Below are 19,368 nucleotides of genomic sequence, written 5' to 3'. Positions count from 1 at the left end.
ATTCAGGAACACGACAAGGCTGTCCACTCTCTCCTCATCTCTTCAATATGGTGCTTGAAGTTCTAGCAATAGCAATAAGACAACATAAGGGGATCAAGAGGATTCGATTTGGAAAGGAAGAAGTTAAACTTTTGTTATTTGCAGATGATATGATAGTATACATAAGCGACCCCAAAAACTCCACCAAAGAACTCCTACAGCTGATAAACTCCTTCAGTAACGTGGCAGGATACAAGATCAACTCCAAAAAATCAGTAGCCCTCCTATATACAAAGGATAAGGAAGCAGAGAAAGAAATCAGAGAAGCGTCACCTTTCACGATAGCTACAAATAGCATAAAATATCTTGGGGTAACTCTAATCAAGGAAGTGAAAGACCTATTTGACAAGAACTTTAAGTCTTTGAAGAAAGAAATTGTAGAGGATACCAGAAAATGGAAGGATCTCCGTTGCTCATGGATTCAGAGGATCAACATAGTAAAAATGGCAATTCTACCAAAAGCAATCTATAGATTCAATGCAATCCCCATCAAGGTCCCAAAAAAATTCTTCACAGACCTTGAGAGGACAATAATCAACTTTATATGGAAAAACAAGAAACCCAGGATAGCCAAAAGAATCTTATACAATAAAGGAACTTCTGGAGGCATTACCATCCCTGACTTCAAACTCTATTACAGAGCTACAGTATTGAAAACAGCTTGGTGTTGGCATAAAAACAGAGAAGTTGACCAATGGAATCGAACAGAAGACCCGGATCGTAACCCACAAACCTATGAACACTAGCCATAAGTACACAATGGAAGAAAGAGGGCATCTTCACCAAATGGTGCTGGCATAACTGGATGTCAACCTGTAGAAGAATGAAAGTAGATCCATATCTATCACCATGCACAAAACTCAAGTCCAAATGGATTAAAGACCTCAATATTAATCGGAACACACTGAGCCTGATAGAGGAGAAAGTGGGAAGTCCTCTACAACATATGGGCACAGGAGACCGTTTCCTACATATAACCCCAGTAGCACAGATATTAAGGGCAACATTGAATAAATGGGACCTCCTGGAGCTGAGCAGCTTCTGTAAAGCAAAGGACACTGTCACTAAGACAAAAAGGCAGCCTACTGACTGGGAAAAGATCTTCACCAACCCTGTAACTGACAAAGGTCTGATCTCTAAAATATATAAGGAACTCAAGAGACTAGACTTCAAAATGCTAATTAACACATTTAAAAAAGGGGGCTCTGAACTGAACAGAGAATTCTCAACAGAAGAAGTCCAAATGGCCAAAAGACACTTAAGGTCAAGCTCAACCTCCTTAGCTATCAGGGAAATGCAAATCAAAACAACTTTGAGATACTGTCTTACACATGTTAGATTGGCTAAAATCAAAAACACCAATGATAGCCTTTGCTGGAGAGGTTGTGGGGTAAGGGGTAAGGAATGCACACTTGTGCAACTACTTTGGAAACCAGTTTGGTGGTTTCTCAGGAAATTTGGGATCAACGTATTACAGGACCCAGCAATTCCACTCTTGGGATTTACCCAAGAGATGCCAAATAATACTACAAAAGCATTTGTTCAACTATGTTTATATCAGCATTATTTTTAATAGCCAGAACCAGGAAACAACCTAGATAACCTTCAGTGGAAGAATGGATGAAAAAACTGTGGAATATATACATATAAGAGTACTACTCAGTGGTAAAAAGCAATGACATCTTGATATTTGCATGCAAATAGATAGAAATAGAAAACACTATTCTGAGTGAGGTAACCCAGACCCAAAAGGTAAACATGGGATGTACTCACTCATAATCGGTGTTTAGCCATAAATAAAGGACATCGAGCTTATAATTCGTGATCCTCGAGAAGACAATAAGAAGGTGAACCCAAAGAAAAACATATAGTTATCCTCCTGGATACTGGAAGTAGACAAGTTTGCCAGGCAAAAATTGTGAACTTGGGGGTGGGGTGGGTTGGGGGCAAGGGGAGATGGGGAGAGAAAAGCATGAAGGGGAGGATAGGGAGAGCTTGGGGGAATGAGATTCTTGGGATATAGGAAGGGTGGATATGGGAGCAGGGAAGCATATATCCTAATTAAGAGAGCCATTTTAGGATTGTTAATAGACTTGACTCTAGAGGGGTTCCCAGGTATCCAGGGAAATGCCCCCATCTAGTTCCATGGGCAGCTGAGGAGAGGGAGTCAGAAAAGGCCAGTTCCTATAGCCATACTGATGAATATCTTGCATATCACCATAGAACCTTCATCTGGTGATGGATGGAGATAGAGACAGAGCCCCACATTGGAGCACCAGACTGATCTCCCAAGGTCCTGACGAGGGGCAGAAGGAGGGAGAACATGAGAAAGAAAGTCAGGACCATGAGGGAACCTTCATCTGGTGATAGATGGTGATAGAGACAGAGCCACACATTGGTGCATCGGAGGGAGGCGGAGTGGAGCGGGGAGGGGGGTAAATGGGAGGCAGAGAGGAGGGGGAAATTTTTAATAAAAATAAAAAAATAAAATACCCAAGATAAGGGTATATTATATATATATACAGCTAAAAGCCCTAGAAAAAAAGAAGCAGACTCACCCAGGAGGAATAGAAGACTGGAAATAATCAAAGTGATGGCTGTAATCAACAAATTAGAAACACAGAAAACAATCCAAAGAATCAATACAAAAAGAGCTGGTACTTTGAGAACATCAACAAGGTTGAAAAACCCCTATCCAAACTAATCAAATGGCAGAAAAAGAACATGCAAATTAACAAGATCAGAAATGAAAAGGGAAACATAACCACAGATACTGAGGAAATTCAAAAAATTATTAGATCTTACTACAAAAGCCTGCATTCTATGCCAAAAAAATGGAAAGTATTAAAGAAATGTACCTTTTTTAGATAAGTACCATATACCAATGTAGTGTGGTAGCGGGCAGGCCTGCTTTTTGTCCTGCCTGGCTCCCTCATGGCTAGGTTAAAACCCGAAATAACAACACAACAATTGTATTCTTTTAAACACTACTTTGGCCCATTAGTTTCAGTCTCTTACTGGCTAACTCTCACATTTTGATTAACCCATATTTAGTAATGTGTGTAGCAGCACAAGGGGTGACTTACTGGGAAGATTCTAGCCTACGTTCATCTTGGGTCAGAGCTTCATTGCATCTGACTCTTTTCCCTTCTTCCCAGCATTCTGTTCTGTCTACTCCATCCACCTATGTTCTGACCTATCAGGCCAAGCAGTTTTCTTTATTAATTAACCAATGAAATCAACAGATTGATAGAAGACCCTCCTCCATCATTTCCCACTTTTATGTTTAAACAACAAAGAAAGGCTTTCACTTTAACATAGTAAAATTACATATAACAAAACAGTTATAAAGTAAGAATTACAGTTACAATATTTATATCTATTTTATCTTTTATCATAAAAATGAAAAACTATCCAATCAGCTTTATAACTTAAAGAAGTCTCTGTGTTATTTCTTTGGGGCTTGCTGGCTATGGGGTACTGGGCAGGACAGAAACCAATGAACACGCAAGCTTGGCTTCCCCCTCGTGTTACAGAATGGCGCCCAACGTGGATAACTACATCCACATAAAGCCTGAGAAAGCTTAATTTAAAAAAAGACTAGAATAAAACATTTGGGTTTTCAGCCGTACCAGGAAAAAATCTGGGCAGTTTTAAAATGTTGGCTTTCTGGACCTTCCTGCCAGGGAAAACTCTGACTCTTTCAAGCAGGCAGTCCAGACTATGGAAGAATTACACCTCAATGGTCCAGAAAATATATTTAATAAAATTATAGAAGAAAACTTCCCAAACCTAAAGAAAAATATTCCTATTAAGGTTCAAGAAGCTTACAGAACACCGAATAGACTGGATCAAAAAAAAAAAAAAATCCCCTCGCCATATTATAATCAAAACACAAAACATACAGAATAAAGAAAGAATGTTAAGAGCTGCAAAGGAAAAAGGTCAAGTAACATATAAAGGTAAACCTATCAGACTAACACCTGACTTCTCTATGGAAACCATGAAAGCCAGAAGGTCCTGGATAGATGTTTTGCAGAAACTAAGAGACCATGGATGCAAGCCCAGATTACTATACCCAGCCAAGCTTTCATTCATTATAAATGGAGAAAACAAAATATTCCAGGATAAAAACAAATTTAAACAATACATAGCCACAAATCCAGCCTTACAGAAAGTAATAGAAGGAAATTCACAAACAAAGGAGTCCAGCATTGCCCAAAATAACTCAGACATCTAGCGACCCTTCACCAGCACATCTCAAAGAAAGGAAACACACAATCTCTACTACCAAATAAAAAATGACAACCAGAATTAACATCCACTGGTCATCAATATCACTTAATATCAATGGACTCAATTCACCTATAAAAAGGCACAGGCTAAGAGACTGGATACCAAAACAGGATCCAACATTCTGCTGTTAACAAGAAACACACCTCAACCACAAAGACAGACATCTACTCAGAGTAAAGGGTTGGGAAAAGGTTTATCAAGCAAATGGACCTAAGAAACAAGCCGGTGTGGCCATACTAATTTCTAACAAAGTTGACATCAAACTAAAATCAATCAGAAGAGATGGAAAGGGACACTTTATACTCATTACAGGAAAAATCTATCAGAATGAAGTCTCAATCCTGAATATCTATGCCCCTAATACAAAAGCACCCACTTAGGTGAAAGAAACATTACTAGAACTCAAGGCAGCCATCAAACCAAACACACTGATATTGGGAGACTTCAACACTCCTCTTTCACCAATGGACAGGTCAATCCAACAGAAACCTAACAGAGAATTAAGAGACTTAATAGAGGCAATGAACCAAATGGACTTAACAGACATCTATAGAACATTCCACCGAAACAGGAAAGAATATAGATTCTTCTCTGCGGCTCATGGAACCTTTTCGAAAATTGACCACATACTCGGTAACAAAGCAAACTTCCACAGGTACAAAAACATATTAGTAACCACCTGTATCTTATCGGATCACCATGGATTAAAATTAGAATTCAACAACAATGCTACCCCCAGAAAGCATACAAACTCATGGAAACTGAACAGTCAACTACTGACCCACACCTGGGTCAAGGAAGAAATAAAGAAAGAAATTAAAGTCTTTCTTGAATTTAATGAAAACAAAGACACAACATACTCAAACCTATGGGACACAATGAAAGCAGTGCTAAGAGGAAAATTCATAGCACTAAGTGCCTATTTAAAAAAACGGAGAAAGCACACATTGGAGACTTAACAGCACACCTGAAAGCTTTAGAAAAGAAGAAGCAGATTCACCTAGGAGGAGTAGAAGACTGGAAATTATCAAACTGGGGGTAGAAACCAACAAAATAGAAACACAGAAAACAATCCAAAGAATCAATGAAACAAAAAGTTGGTTTTTGGAGAAAATCAACAAGATTGACAAACCCTTAGCCAAACTAATCAAACGGCAGAGAGAGAACACACAAATTAATAAGATCAGAAATGAAAAAGGAGACATAACCACAGACACAGAGAAAATTCAGAGAATCATTAGATCTTACTACAAAAGCCTGTATGCCACAAAATTGGAAAATGTAAAAGAAATGGACACTTTTTTAGATAAGTACAACATACCAAAGATAAACCAGGACCAGGTAAATGCTCTAAATAGTCCTGTTAGTCGCGAAGAATTAGAAACTGTTATCAGAAACCTCCCTACCAAAAAAACCCCAGGACTAGATGGATTCAATGCAGAATTCTACCAGAACTTCCAAGAAGACCTAATACCTATACTCCTTAAGGTATTTCATAATATAGAAACAGAACAGTCATTGTCAAATTCCTTTTATGAAACCACAATTACCCTGATACCTAAACCACACAAAGACTCAACCAAGAAAGAGAATTACAGGCCAATCTCACTCATGAACATTGACACAAAAATTCTCAATAAAATACTGGCAAACAGAATCCAAGAACACATTAGAAAAATTATCCACTATGATCAAGTAGGCTTCATCCCAGAGATGCAGGGCTGGTTCAACATACGAAAATCTATCAATGTAATCCATCATATAAATAAACTGAAGGATAAAAACCATATGATCATCTCATTAGATGCTGAAAAAGCATTTGACAAAATTCAACACCCCTTTATGATAAAGGTCTTGGAGAGATTAGGGATACAGGGGTCATTCCTAAATATAATAAAGGCTATTTACAGCAAGCCGACAGCTAACATCAAATTAAACAGAGAGAAACTCAAGGCCATACCACTAAATTCAGGAACGCGACAAGGCTGTCCACTCTTTCCTCATCTCTTCAATATGGTGCTTGAAGTTCTAGCAATAGCAATAAGACAAAACAAGGGGATCAAGTGGATTCAAATTGGAAAGGAAGAAGTTAAACTTTCATTATTTGCAGATGATATGATAGTGTACATAAGCGACCCCAAAAACTCCTCCAAAGAACTCCTACAGCTGATAAACTCCTTTAGTATCGTGGCGGGATACAAGATCAACTCCAAAAAATCAGTCCCCCTCCTATATACAAAGGATAAGGAAGCAGAGAAAGAAATCAGAGAAGCGTCACCTTTCACGATAGCCACAAATAGCATAAAATATCTTGGGGTAACTCTAACCAAGGAAGTGAAAGACCTATTTGACAAGAACTTTAAGTCTTTGAAGAAAGAAATTGTAGAGGATACCAGAAAATGGAAGGATCTCCCTTGCTCTTGGATTGGAAGGATCAACATAGTAAAAATGGCAATACTACCAAAGGCAATCTATAGATTTAATGCAATCCCCTTAAAGGTCCCATCAAAATTCTTCACACATCTTGAGAGGACAATAATCAACTTTATATGGAAGAACAAGAAACCCAGGATAGCCAAAACAATCTTATACAATAAAGGAACTTCTGGAGGCATTACCATCCCTGACTTCACACTCTATTACAGAGCTACAGTACTGAAAACAGCTTGGTATTGGCATAAAAATAGAGAAGTCGACCAATGGAATTGAATAGAAGACCCGGATCTTAACCCACAAACCTATGAACACCTGATTTTTGATAAAGGAGCTAAAAGCACACAATGGAAGAAAGAAAGCATCTTCAACAAATGGTGCTGGCATAACTGGATGTCAACCTGTAAAAGAATGAAAGTAGATCCGTGTCTATCACCATGCACAAAACTCAAGTCCAAATGGATTAAAGACCTCTATATGAATCTGAACTCACTGAACCTGTTAGAGGAGAAAGTGGGAAGTACTCTACAACCTATGGGCACAGGAGACCAATTCCTACATATAGCCCCAGCAGCACAGACATTAAGGGCAACATTGAATAAATGGGACCTCCTGAAGCTGAGCAGCTTTTGTAAAGCAAAGGACACTGTCACTAAGACACAAAGGCAGCCTACTGACTGGGAAAAGATCTTCACCAACCCTGCAACAGACAAAGGTCTGATCTCCAAAATATATAAGGAACTCAAGCGACTAGACTGTAAAATGCTAATTAACCCAATTAAAAAATTAAAAAATCTGAACTGAACAGAGAATTCTCAACAGAAGAAGTTTGAATGGCCAAAAGACACTTAAGGGCATGCTCAACCTCCTTAGCAATCAGGGAAATGCAAATCAAAACAACGTTTAGAAACCATCTTACATCTGTCAGAATGGCTAACATCAAAAACACCAAAGATAGCCTTTGCTGGAGAGGATGTGGAGTAAGGGGTACACTGATCAATTGCTGGTGGGAATGCAAACTTGTGCAACTGCTTTGGAAAGCAGTGTGGAGGTTTCTCAGGAAATTTGGGATCAACCTACCCCAGGACCCAGCAATCCCACTGTTGGGAATTTACCCAAGAGATGCCCAATCATATTACAAAAGCATTTGTTCAACTATGTATATAGCAGCATTATTTGTAATAGCCAGAACCTGGAACAACCTAGATGCCCTTCAGTGGAAGAATGGATGAAGAAAGTGTGGAATATATACATATTAGAGTACTTCTCGGCGGTAAAAAACAATGACATCTTGAATTTTGCATGCAAATGGATGGAAATAGAAAACACCATCCTGAGTGAGGTAACCCAGACCCAAAAAGATGAACATGGGATGTACTCACTCATCATTGGTTTCTAGCCATAAATAAAGGACATCGAGCCTATAATTCGTAAAAAATCCCAGAGAAGCTAAATAAGAAGGTGAACCCAAAGAAAAACATATAGTTCTCCTCCTGGATACTGGAAGTAGACAAGATTGCCGGATAAAAAATGGGAACTTGGGAGTGGGGTGTGATGGGGGGATGGGAGATGGGGAGAGAAAATTGTGAAGTGGAGGATGGGAAGAGCTTGGGGTAATTGGATGATTGGGATATAGGAAGGGTGGATATGGAACAAGAATTTATATATCTTAGTTAAGGGAGCCATTCTAGGGTTGGCAGAGACTTGACTCTAGAGGGGTTCCCAGGTGTCCATGAAGACGCCCCCAGCTAGTTCCTTGGGCAGCTGAGGAGAGGGTGCCAGAAATGTCCAGATCCTATTGCCATACTCATGAATATCTTGCATATCACCATAGAACCTTCACCTGACATTGGATGGAGAAAATGACAGAGCCCCACATAGGAGCACCAGACTGAGCTCCCAAGGTCCTGATGAGGAGCAAAAGGAGGGAGATCATGAGCAAGGAAGTCAGGACCGTGAGGAGTGCATTTACCCATTGAGACGGTGGGACAGATCTAACGGGAGACCACCAAGTCCAGTTGGAATGGGACTGATGGAACAGGGGACCAAACCGGACTCTCTGAATGTGGCTGATGGTGGAGGAGGACTGAGAAACCAAGGACCATGGCAGTGAGCATGAACTCTACAGCATGGACGGGCTCACTGTGAGCCTTGTCAGTTTGGTTGCTCACCTTCCTGGACTTAGGGGGAGCTGGGAGGACCTTGGACTTAACATAGTGAAGGGAACCCTGATGGCTCTTTGTCTTGGTGAGGTGTGGAGTGGGAGTATGAGTGGAAGGGAGGGGAGGGAAGGGGGAGGAGGAGGGGAGGAGATGGAAATTTTTACTAAAAAAGAAAAAAAAGAAATGACATAAAATCTATAAGTATTTTATGGCACACAATGGGCCTAGGCCCTGCCCTGAAAACCTCCAGCTGACAGATTCCACCCACAGAATACTATAACAGTCCTAAATGAAGGAGACAGTACCCATTCCAGCCCCTAAACATCTGAATATAAATCACAAGCACTATACTATAAACCCCACCAATCCTTACCCTGGAAAGCTGTGCCTATAAAACTTCCACCCCTAGCCAAATAACTCTATGTAAATCCTTCATTCTTGTCATGTCTCTGCTCCTTCTCCTAATAGACACAGTCATCTTTCTACTTATATACCTCCCAAATCATTTCTTGTGTAAGATTTGTTGTGAGGTGTGACTTTGTGGTATTACTTGACTCCTAACTATGAGCATATCTTTCCTTTTGAGCTGTAACACTTAAAGAAATCCAGTTGAAAGAAGATAACAATATAAATCTCACGATTTCCTGGATACTTCTGAGGTCTTTAATTTTTTTCCTCTGGGGAATTACTTCTCAGAAAACAGTACATTCAACCACAAAATGCTCTTAAAATCAATTCCAGAGACTGTACTCAGTGTGGTTCGATACTCATAACTTGGGAAATAGTCCCTTCTGAAAGGTCATTGGCCAAGGATTTGGCCAAAGTTTAATTTTCCACCTATTGTTCCAAAAGCGATTATACAGGACAATTATATATGATAGAAAATGCTCCAAAGTAATGTTAATTTCATGTGTTCACTATTTCTTGGGCTGTAGAAGTGAGCAGAGAGAATCCCAGGGTAGTTACCAGAAAGGAGTTATGACCTCACATCCTGGCACAGTCTAATACATCTTCATATACTTAACAAATTCCACCAATTTAATAATCCTAATATCCTAATTTTATTTGTACTTTAGACAAAAATCTCCATGGCTTGTAACTATTTTTACTTCTCCTACCCAACGTCTAACTTCTATGGACACAGGAAAATACACATGCAAGTGACAGCATCACTATGCCATTATTATAGAATGATGAACACTTAGATATAGATCATATAGTGCAGATGTTATATCTATGGAATGGAGGAAAAAATCATTTTTTTGCCTAAGTAAACACACATTCTCTTCAATAAAGTTCAGTTCATTAGTCCCTGTTTGACACCTCTAACTTCTCATAATGATCAATCTATCAAATTCGAATATCTTATATATTTTTCTGTACATGGTTGCCTGGCAATGGTCTTTCCTGACCTCAAAATAAAAAACTCTGCTGAGAAGAGTAGATGTCTCTCCTATGCAATCATTGAATTATAACCTGTGATAATCTGGTCTTCTGATTAGGGTTATGTCTACACATGATTCATACTGGAGACTGGGTTTTGTTTTGTGTTAATTCTGTCAATTCTTGGTAATAGTTATTAAGAAATGTGGTATCCTATATTTACCAGTTACAAGAATCACTCTGATATTTCTCTGGCAACTTTCCATGCATGACATTCTATCTTTGGAATAAACAATAAATGTATGTTCCTTAGTTATTTCATGGGATTTTTTTCTTTTTTCTTTATTGATTTTTATTGAGCTTTACATTTTTCTCTACTTCACTTTCTGCCTTTCCCCTCCCCTATTCAGCCCTCCCCCAAAGTCCCCATGCTCCCAATTTACTCAGGAGATCTTGTCTTTGTCTACTTCCCATGTAGATTAAATCTATGTAAGTCTCTTTTAGTATCCTCATTGTTGTCTAGGTTCTCTGGGATTGTGATTTGTAGGCTGGTTTTCTTTGCTTTATGTTTAAAAGCCAACTATGAGTGAGTACATGTGATAATTTTCTTTCTGGGTCTGTGTTACTTCACTCAAAATAATGTTTTTTTTATCTCCGTTTTCCTGCAAAATTCAAGATGTCTTTATTTTTTTCTGCTGTGTAAATGTACCACATTTTCCTTATCCATTCTTTGGTCGAGGGGCATTTAGGTTGTTTCTAGGTTCTGGCTATGACAACCAATGCTGTTGTGAACATAGTTGAGCATGTGCCCTTGTGGCATGATTGAGCATCCTTTGGATATATACCCAAAAGTGGTACTACTGGGTCTTGAGTAAGGTTGTTTCCTAATTTTCTGAGAAATTGCCACACTGACATCCAAAGGGGCTGTACCAGCTTGCATTCCCACCAGCAATGCAGGAGTGTTCCCTTTTCCCCACAACCTCTCCAGCATAAGCTGTCATCAGTGCTTTTGATCTTGGCCATTCTTATAGGTGTAAGATGCAATCTCAGAATTGTTTTGATTTGCATTTCTCTGATGACTAAGGATGTTGAACATTTCCTTAAGTGTCTTTCAGCCATTTTAGATTCCTCTGTTGAGAGTTCTCTGTTTAGGTCTATACTCAACTTTTTTATTGGACTATTTGTTCCTTTGATGATTGATTTCCTGGGTTCTTTGTATATTTTGGAGATCAGACCTCTGTCTGATGTAGGGTTAGTGAAGATCTTTACCCATTCTGTAGGCTGGTCTTGTTGACCATGTTCTTTCTTTACAGAAGCTTTTCAGATTCAGGAGGTCCCATTTATTAATTGTTTCTCTCAGTGTCTGTGCTACTAAGGTTATATTTAGGAAGTGGTATCCCGTGCTTCCCACTTTTTTCTATAAAGTTCAGTGTGGCTGACTTTATGTTGAGGTCTTTGATCCATTTGAACTTGAGTTTTGTGCATGGTGATAGATATGGGTCTCTTCATTCTTCTACATCTGGATATCTAGTTATGTAACCACCATTTGTTAAATATGCTTTCTTTTTCTATTTGATATTTTTTTCTTCTTTGTCAAAAATCAGATGTTAGAAGCTATGTGTATTAATATCTGGGTCTAGAAAACATCATTTTAACTGAGTTAATCCAGACACAGAAAGACAATTATCACACGTGCTCACTCATAAGTGGTTTTTAAACATAAAACAAAGAAAACCAACCCACAAATCACAATCCTATAGAACTTAGACAACAACGAGGACCCTAAGAGAGACATATATAGATCTAATCTACATGGGAAGTAGAAAAAGACAAGCTCTCCTGAGTAAATTGGGAGCATGGGGACCTGGGGGAGGGGGGGAAGGGGAGGGGAGAGACAAGGAGGGGATTAGAAAAAAAGTAGAGCTCAATAAAAAATCAATAAAATAAAAATTTAAAGTGGGAAAGAGTCTATCTATAACATACAGGCACAGAAGACCATTTCCTACGTATAACCCCAGTAGCACAGACATTAAGGGCAACATTGAATAAATGGGACCTCCTGAAACTGAGAAGCTTCTGTAAAGCAAAGGACACTGTCAATAAGGCAAAAAGGCAACCTACTGATTGGGAGAAGATATTCACCAACCCCCAAAACAGACAAAGGTCTGATCTCCAAAATATATGAAGAGCTCAAGAAACTAGACTTTAAAATGCTAATTAACCCAATTAAAAAATGGGGTACTTATCTGAACAGAGAATTCTCAACAGAAGAAGTTCAAATGGCCAAAAGACACTTAAGGGCATGCTCAACCTCCTTAGCAATCAGGGAAATGCAAATCAAAACAACTTTGAGATACCATCTTACACCTTTCAGAATGGCTAAAATCAAAAACCAATGATAGCCTATGCTAGAGAGGATGTGGAATAAGGGGTACACTCATCCATTGCTGGTGGGAATGCAAACTTGTGCAACCACTTTGGAAATCAGTGTGGCGGTTTCTCAGGAAATTTGGGATCAACCTACCCCAGGACCCAGCAATCCCACTGTTGGGAATTTACCCAAGAGATCCCCTATCATACTACAAAAGCATTTGTTCAACTATGTTCATAGCAGCATTATTTGTAATAGCCAGATCCTGGAAACAACCTAGATGCCCTTCAGTGGAAGAATAGATGAAGAAACTGTGGAATATATACATATTAGAGTACTTCTCGGTGGTAAAAAACAATGACATGTTGAATTTTGCATGCAAATGGATAGAAATAGAAAACACCATCCTGAGTGAGGTAACCCAGACCCCAAAAAAGATGAATATGGTATGTACTCACTCATAAGTGGATTCTAGACATAGAATTGAGCCTGTATTTCATGATACTAGAGAAGCTAGATAGGAAGGTGAACCCAAAGAAAAACATGTAGTTATCCTCCTGGATACTGGAAGTAAACAAGATTGCCAGGCAAAAATTGAGAGCTTGGGGGTGGGGGCAGGATGGGTGTAAGGGGAGATGGGGAGAGAGAAGTGAGAATGGGAGGATGGGGAGAGCTTGGGGGAATGGGAAATTTGGGATGGAAGAAGAGTGGATATGGAATCAGGGAAGTATATATCTTAATTAAGGGAACCATTTGAAGGTAGGCAAGAGATTGGACTCTAGAGGGGTTCCCAGGTATCCAAGGAGATGTCCCCAGCTTGCTCCTTGAGCAGCTGAGGAGAGGGGGCCTGAACTGGCCCTTTACTATAGCCACACTGATGATTATCTTATCACCATAAAACCTTCTGACGTTGGATGGAGATAGAGACAGAGACCCACATTGGAGCTGGACTGAGCTCCTAAGGTCCAAATGAGGATCAGAACGAGGGAGAACATGAGCAAAGAAGTCAGGACCGTGAGGGGTGCGTTCATTCACCGAGACAAAGGGACTGATCTAATGGGAGTTCACCAAGGCCAACTGGACTGGGACTGATGGAGCATGTGATCAAACCGGACTCTCTGAACATGGCTGACAAGGAGGGTGAATGAGAAGCCAAGGACAATAGTATTGGGTTTTGATTCTACTCCATGTACTGGCTTTGTGGAAACCTAGTATGTTTGGATCCTCACCTTCCTAGACCTGGATAGATAGGGGAGGAACTTGGACTTCCCACAGGGCAGGGAACCTGGACTGCTCCTCCGACTGGAGAGGGAGAGGGAGCGGGGTGGGGGTAGGTGAAAGGAAATGGGAGGGGAGGAGGTGAAAATTTGTAAAATTATATAATTTAATAAAAAAAAGAGAAGCTGTCTCTTCAAACACTTCTAAAAAAAGAAAAGTAGTTATTTTTCAAATTACAGCATTTAAAAAGAAATGCAACACTCTTTTACTTGTCACAATGCTTGGAAGAGTTTGGAGAAAGTGCTTCTCTTTTGAGAGAAATGCATGTGCCTTTTACAAGAAAGCTTCTAAGAAGCTAAATACACTTTAAAAGAAAGGATTTTCTTTCCAACTACAGCATTTAGGAAGAAATGCAGCACTCCTTTCAATTTTAACAATGCTTTAAAGTGTTTTAAAAAATTTCGTCTCTTTTGAAACACGTGTTTCTCACTAAAGCTTCTAAATAAGTACATTTTCAAAAGAAAGGGCTTACCTTTCAAAGTACAGCATTTAGAAAGAAACGCAATACTCCTTTCATTTGTAACAATGCTTGGAAGTGTTTGGAGATAGTGCTTCTCTTTTAAGAGAATCCCATCGCCCAGAACCCTGGTCACCCAGCACCCAGATCACCCAGCACCTGGATCACCCAGCATCCCGCACCCAGACTGTGAACACTGAGGGCGCCCACACGTGACCGCAGGAAGAGACCAAGCAGCAGACACTGGGTGCAGGGAAAAGATTTTATTAAACATTAAAGGGCGCATATAGTCATGTGATGCCCGGGGTTTCCCACCTATTCCGGTCTGCATGGCGGGTTTGCACCCAGGAAGAAAAAAATGTAACGTGAACTCCTTAGGGGAAAACCAAAAATACAAACCCCCGTAACCACACTGTTGTGGTCAGTGGGCGCCGATGGCGGCTTCCCAACATGCACCGCGGCCGTCCAGGGGCACTGCCTGCACCCTCACCTGTTCCACGTGCTCCGCCTCCGTGGTGAGCGCGACCTGGACCGCGAGTGGCGCCCATGGCGGCTTTGCTTCCGCTCCCGGCCGCGCTCTTTGTCCTTCTCGCGGAGCCGCTGCTGCTCATGCTCTGGGTCCCGCGTGGGCTCCTCCTCCCCATCCGTGTCCACGTGGCAGTCTACACGCGCGCGTTTTTGGTGCTGCCGTGGCCGCTCCCCCACGCCATAGCTGCACGAACGCCCCTCCTGCCCAGAATCCGTGTCCCCCGTGGGCTCTGGCTCACGGTTGCACTTGTCGTGGTCGTCACGGTCGTGTGGAGGCTGAGGTGGCTCACGTGCAGGGGACCCGCCTGGCTTAGGCGGTGCGTTCTCGCGGATGCAAGCAAGCACCTGCGCGGGGGCCGCGGGCTCTGTGGGGGGGGCCTTGGGCTCGGGGTCCCTTGGCGGTGCCCGTGCGTGGGTCACGCGGTGCAGGATGTCGAGCACAGGCCGCAGGAGGTCATCGGCCCGGGCGGGGATGCCGGGGTTTGCGGGGTCTTCACAGGTGGCGGGGTCGGTGGGACGGCGGCTGAGCAGCAGGGACAGCAGGCGCTGGCGCAGCTCCCGTTCCCGCCGCTGTAGCCCCAGTGCCCGTGCCTTCTCCTCCTCCACGCGGCGCAGCTCAGCTTCCTGCAGCCTCCGCCGCTCCTCCTGCCGCTGCCGCCGCCGCCGCTCCTCGCTGCGCTCATGCTGCTGCAGCTTTGCGGCCTGTGGGCGCAACACTACCTGTGACACCCGCTAAGGGGATGGATGTCTGCCCGACAGACACGGGGCGTGGGCACGCGACATGTGGATACGTCATGCACGCAACATGCACAGCACAGGTTAAGCGTGTCACAAATACATGATGCAGACGCATGTGACACTTGCATATGCGACACACACGTGTGCACGTGTAACCCATATACAAATAACAAACACATGAAACATCACATGGTCATACGTGACATATGACAGAACACTTGCATAGGAGACAGGCATATGTGATAGATACCCATGTAACACGTGACAGTCAAACAGACAGTGTGCACACACAAGAGAAAGGACACAGGAGATAGTAGTAAACGTGATACATACACGCAGAAGCACACACACATATATATATATTACATGCACACACACACATATACATCTCACACATGTATATGTCACGCACATACACTCCCTCCTCTGCGTGGCTCTGCAGCTCCGCCACCACCCGGAAGGACTGCAGGTTGTGCGCACGTGCACACATACACATATATATGTAACATACAAGCACAAACACAACACATACACACATGCATCGCACACACAAATCCACGCCACATACAGACCACACATGGACATACATGTTACATACATGCACACACATGTAGCCTCCAGCGGGTCACCAGCTCCGCCACCAGCCGGATGGACTACAGGTTGCTGTGCACACACGTTACATACACGCACACATGCACATCACATACACACGTCACACATACATGTACCCATGTATAGACCCACCTCAGCGCGGCTCAGCAGCTCCGCCACCAGCCGGATGGACTGCAGGTTGCGCTGTGCGAGCAGCAGCTTCCGCTCCTCGGTGCGGATCCTCTCCTGCAGCCGCCGCTGCTCCTCTGCCTGCAGCTTCTCTGCCCTGCGCTGGCTTCGCCGTTGCTCCCGGTCCCGTGTGCGCTGCTCCCGCCTGCGCAGCTTCTCTTCCCGGCGGCGCTCCCGCTCCTGCTGCTCCAGCTGTTTCTGTTTCCTGGGGCAGGATTTTCCCTATGATGTTACCGCCCTCAGCCCCAACCCATGACCTGCTAAGCCCTGCACTGTGACCCCCTCAAGGCTCCTCTCCCTGCCCCGCCCCCTCTCCAGCTGCTTCATCTCTTTGGGGAGGGGTTAACCAGTGACATCACAGCCCCAGCCCCGGCCTGTGACCCCTGCACCACACCGCTCCTCCGCTCGCCGCCGTTCCTCAGCCTCCCTCTCCTGCCGCTTCTGCTCCTCGCGCTGCAGCTCCAGCTCCCGCAGCTTCTGCCGCTCCAGCTGCCTCCGCCGGATTGAGGCATCGCTCAGGTGCTTGGTGGCATCGAAGGAGACCTGGAGGGGAGGGGTGAGCCCGTCGGTCACTCCATGGCCCTGCCCACCGCGACATCACCGTGGCAATGCCCACAATGACGTCACCTTGATGCTGCAGGCCACCGCCTTGCTGTCATCCCCCCGGAACATGAGCTTCATGCCCCGCAGTGCCGCCATGGCACGCACGAAGCCCGCATACTCGCGGTACTGCACGTAGGCCTCGAAGTGGAGGTGGCCTCCGAACCCGAATGTGTGGAAGCTGCGCCCAGCCATCTCCTCGCGGTACGGGTCAAGCATCGGGATGTCCACGCGCCTGATGTCGCCAAAGACGCGGAAGGCCTGGCGCAGCAGTGCCTCACTGGGACGCTCTGCCCCACTGCTGGCGGTAGTGTTGGCTGGAGCAGCGCTGGAAGCAGAAGCGCCAGGAATGGAAGTGCCGCCAGAAGACGCAGAGGAGGCCGTGGTGTCACCCCGGGGCGCGAACCAGCGGCACGGCAGCCCCTCCAGGTGGATGGTGTCCGGCCTCTCCCCCGGCAGCGTCTCGTTCATGTCCTGGGCATCACGGAAGAACGAGTCCCAGTCGTGGCGCGTTGGGAAGTCTGGGCGGAACTCGGCGGCACGCACGCGCAGCGCGTCTGGGAAGCCACTGAGCTTAATGGTCTTGCCGTCCAGCCGCGCCAGGAAGCGGCGCACAAGCGCGCGATTCTCCACCTCGCCCTCGAAGCGGATGAAGTCGAGCGTGCTCTTGGCGATTCGCAGCGCCGAGAACTGCGCGTGCGCGGCGGGTGGCGCGGGCGCAGCTGACTCCGCCCCGTCCGCGGACTGTGCCTGCACACCATCCCCCGCCCCCGCCACCATGGCCTTCAGCCGCTCCATCACCTCCCAGTTCGAGATCGACTTCCCTGGTGTCCGCAGCGGAGGCAGAGCCACGCTGATCGTCATCTTCGTGATAGGCTTCAGGTAGAGGCCGAGCGCCGGGCACAGTGGCACCGCCTCCGAGGGGTCGTGAACGATAGTGGCGGCGGCGGTCGCCATGGCTGCGGGGGCTTCGGTTCCCCACTCACCGGCGCGGGCTGAGCTTCCGTCCTGGGCAGCCGCGGCCTCCGCCTTCCACGCCCGCGGTCTCCGCCGCTCCGTCAGCAACGCTGCCTGGAGGACGCCCGGACTTCGCTGACGCGCTTCCGCTTCCCAGCGCGCGAAAAAAACCGACTGCCTGCCGAGGGATGCGCTTCCGCTTCCGGGCGCGCGAAGAAAGTACCGCCGGCCGAGGTACGCGCTCCCGGACGCGCGAAAAAAGTACCGACGGACGAGGGACGCGCTTCCGCTTCCCGACGCACGAAAAAAGTACCGTTGGACTAGAGGAACTCTTTCGGTTGCGCGAAAAAAGTACCGCCACAGAGGGAAGCGCTTCTGCCGCATCCGCGATCCTAACCGAACTACACCGGCGCCCGTGGACTCGGGTCGGCTTCCGCCGGATGTACCTTGCCCGGTGACGCCTTGGCGCTTTCGTTCCGTACCCGCTACCCGCTTTGTTCCCGGGTCCGACTCCGATCTTCTCCGGACCCTTCTCCATGGGACCGTGACCCCCTTTTCCGCCGCCCTCACCTGCTTGTTAAATTGACGGGGCGCTGACTGTTATTCAATGAATATCGCGGGACCCGAGTACTCTGACCCGGAAGCGCTCTTTCCGGACCCGAAGTATACGGACGGGGGCCGCCATATCTTCACAGGAGCCTCCGCCTGTATGCCAGCGGCCGAGTAATCGGATTGGGAACCGCGCCCTCTGACCCAGAAGCTTCCTCCACATACCGGAAGTTCCTTGATGGGGGGCCGCCTGTCTTCACAGTAATCCCTGGCTGTACGGCAGCATCCAAGTGAGGGATCGGGAATCGTGCCCTCTGATCCGTCAGCTTCTTTTCCAAACCGGAAGTTCCGTGATGGCGGCCGCCATGATTTCACCGGAGTCTCTACCTGTACGGTGACAGCCGAGTAACGGATAGGGAACCCCGCGCTCTGACCGAAAAGCTCCCTCTCCGAACCGGAAGTGGCCTATGGGGGCCGCCATGTCTTCACCGGAGTCTCCTCCTGTACGGTAACAGTCGAGTAACGGATCGGGAACTGCCAGCTCTGACCAGGAAGCTCCCTCTCCAAAACGGAAGTGGCCTGACTTGTCTTCACAGTAATCCCAGACTCTATGGCAATATCCAAGCGTGGGATCGGAAACCGTGCTCTCTGATCCGGAAGCGCACTTCCACCACAGGAAGTTGTGTGATGGGGGCCGACATGTCTTCACAGAAATCCCTGCCTGTACGGAAGAATCCAAGCGTGGGATTGTGAACCAGCACACTCTCCACACCGGAAGTTTCCCGATGGGCTCGACA

The 19,368-nt window shown here is 45.1% G+C and overlaps 1 protein-coding gene across 1 annotated transcript; it reads right to left on the bottom strand.

Annotated features, from left to right (window-relative positions):
* Nucleotides 1–14,667: 14,667 nt before the first annotated feature.
* On the bottom strand, nucleotides 14,668–18,999 carry LOC119804741 (A-kinase anchor protein 17A). Its single transcript, XM_038316375.2, has 4 exons — nucleotides 17,093–18,999; nucleotides 16,860–17,008; nucleotides 16,430–16,670; nucleotides 14,668–15,649 (listed from the first exon to the last, which is right to left on the bottom strand). Exons 1-4 carry the CDS (start codon nucleotides 18,404–18,406, stop codon nucleotides 14,906–14,908), a joined length of 2,448 nt encoding a protein of 815 aa, XP_038172303.1. The 5' UTR covers nucleotides 18,407–18,999; the 3' UTR covers nucleotides 14,668–14,905.
* Between the last annotated feature and the right edge of the window lie 369 nt (nucleotides 19,000–19,368).

The sequence above is a fragment of the Arvicola amphibius genome, chromosome X (assembly GCF_903992535.2).
Source record: "Arvicola amphibius chromosome X, mArvAmp1.2, whole genome shotgun sequence".
NCBI classification, from domain to species: Eukaryota; Metazoa; Chordata; class Mammalia; order Rodentia; family Cricetidae; genus Arvicola; species Arvicola amphibius.
This window is presented reverse-complemented; position numbering and strand designations above follow the sequence as displayed.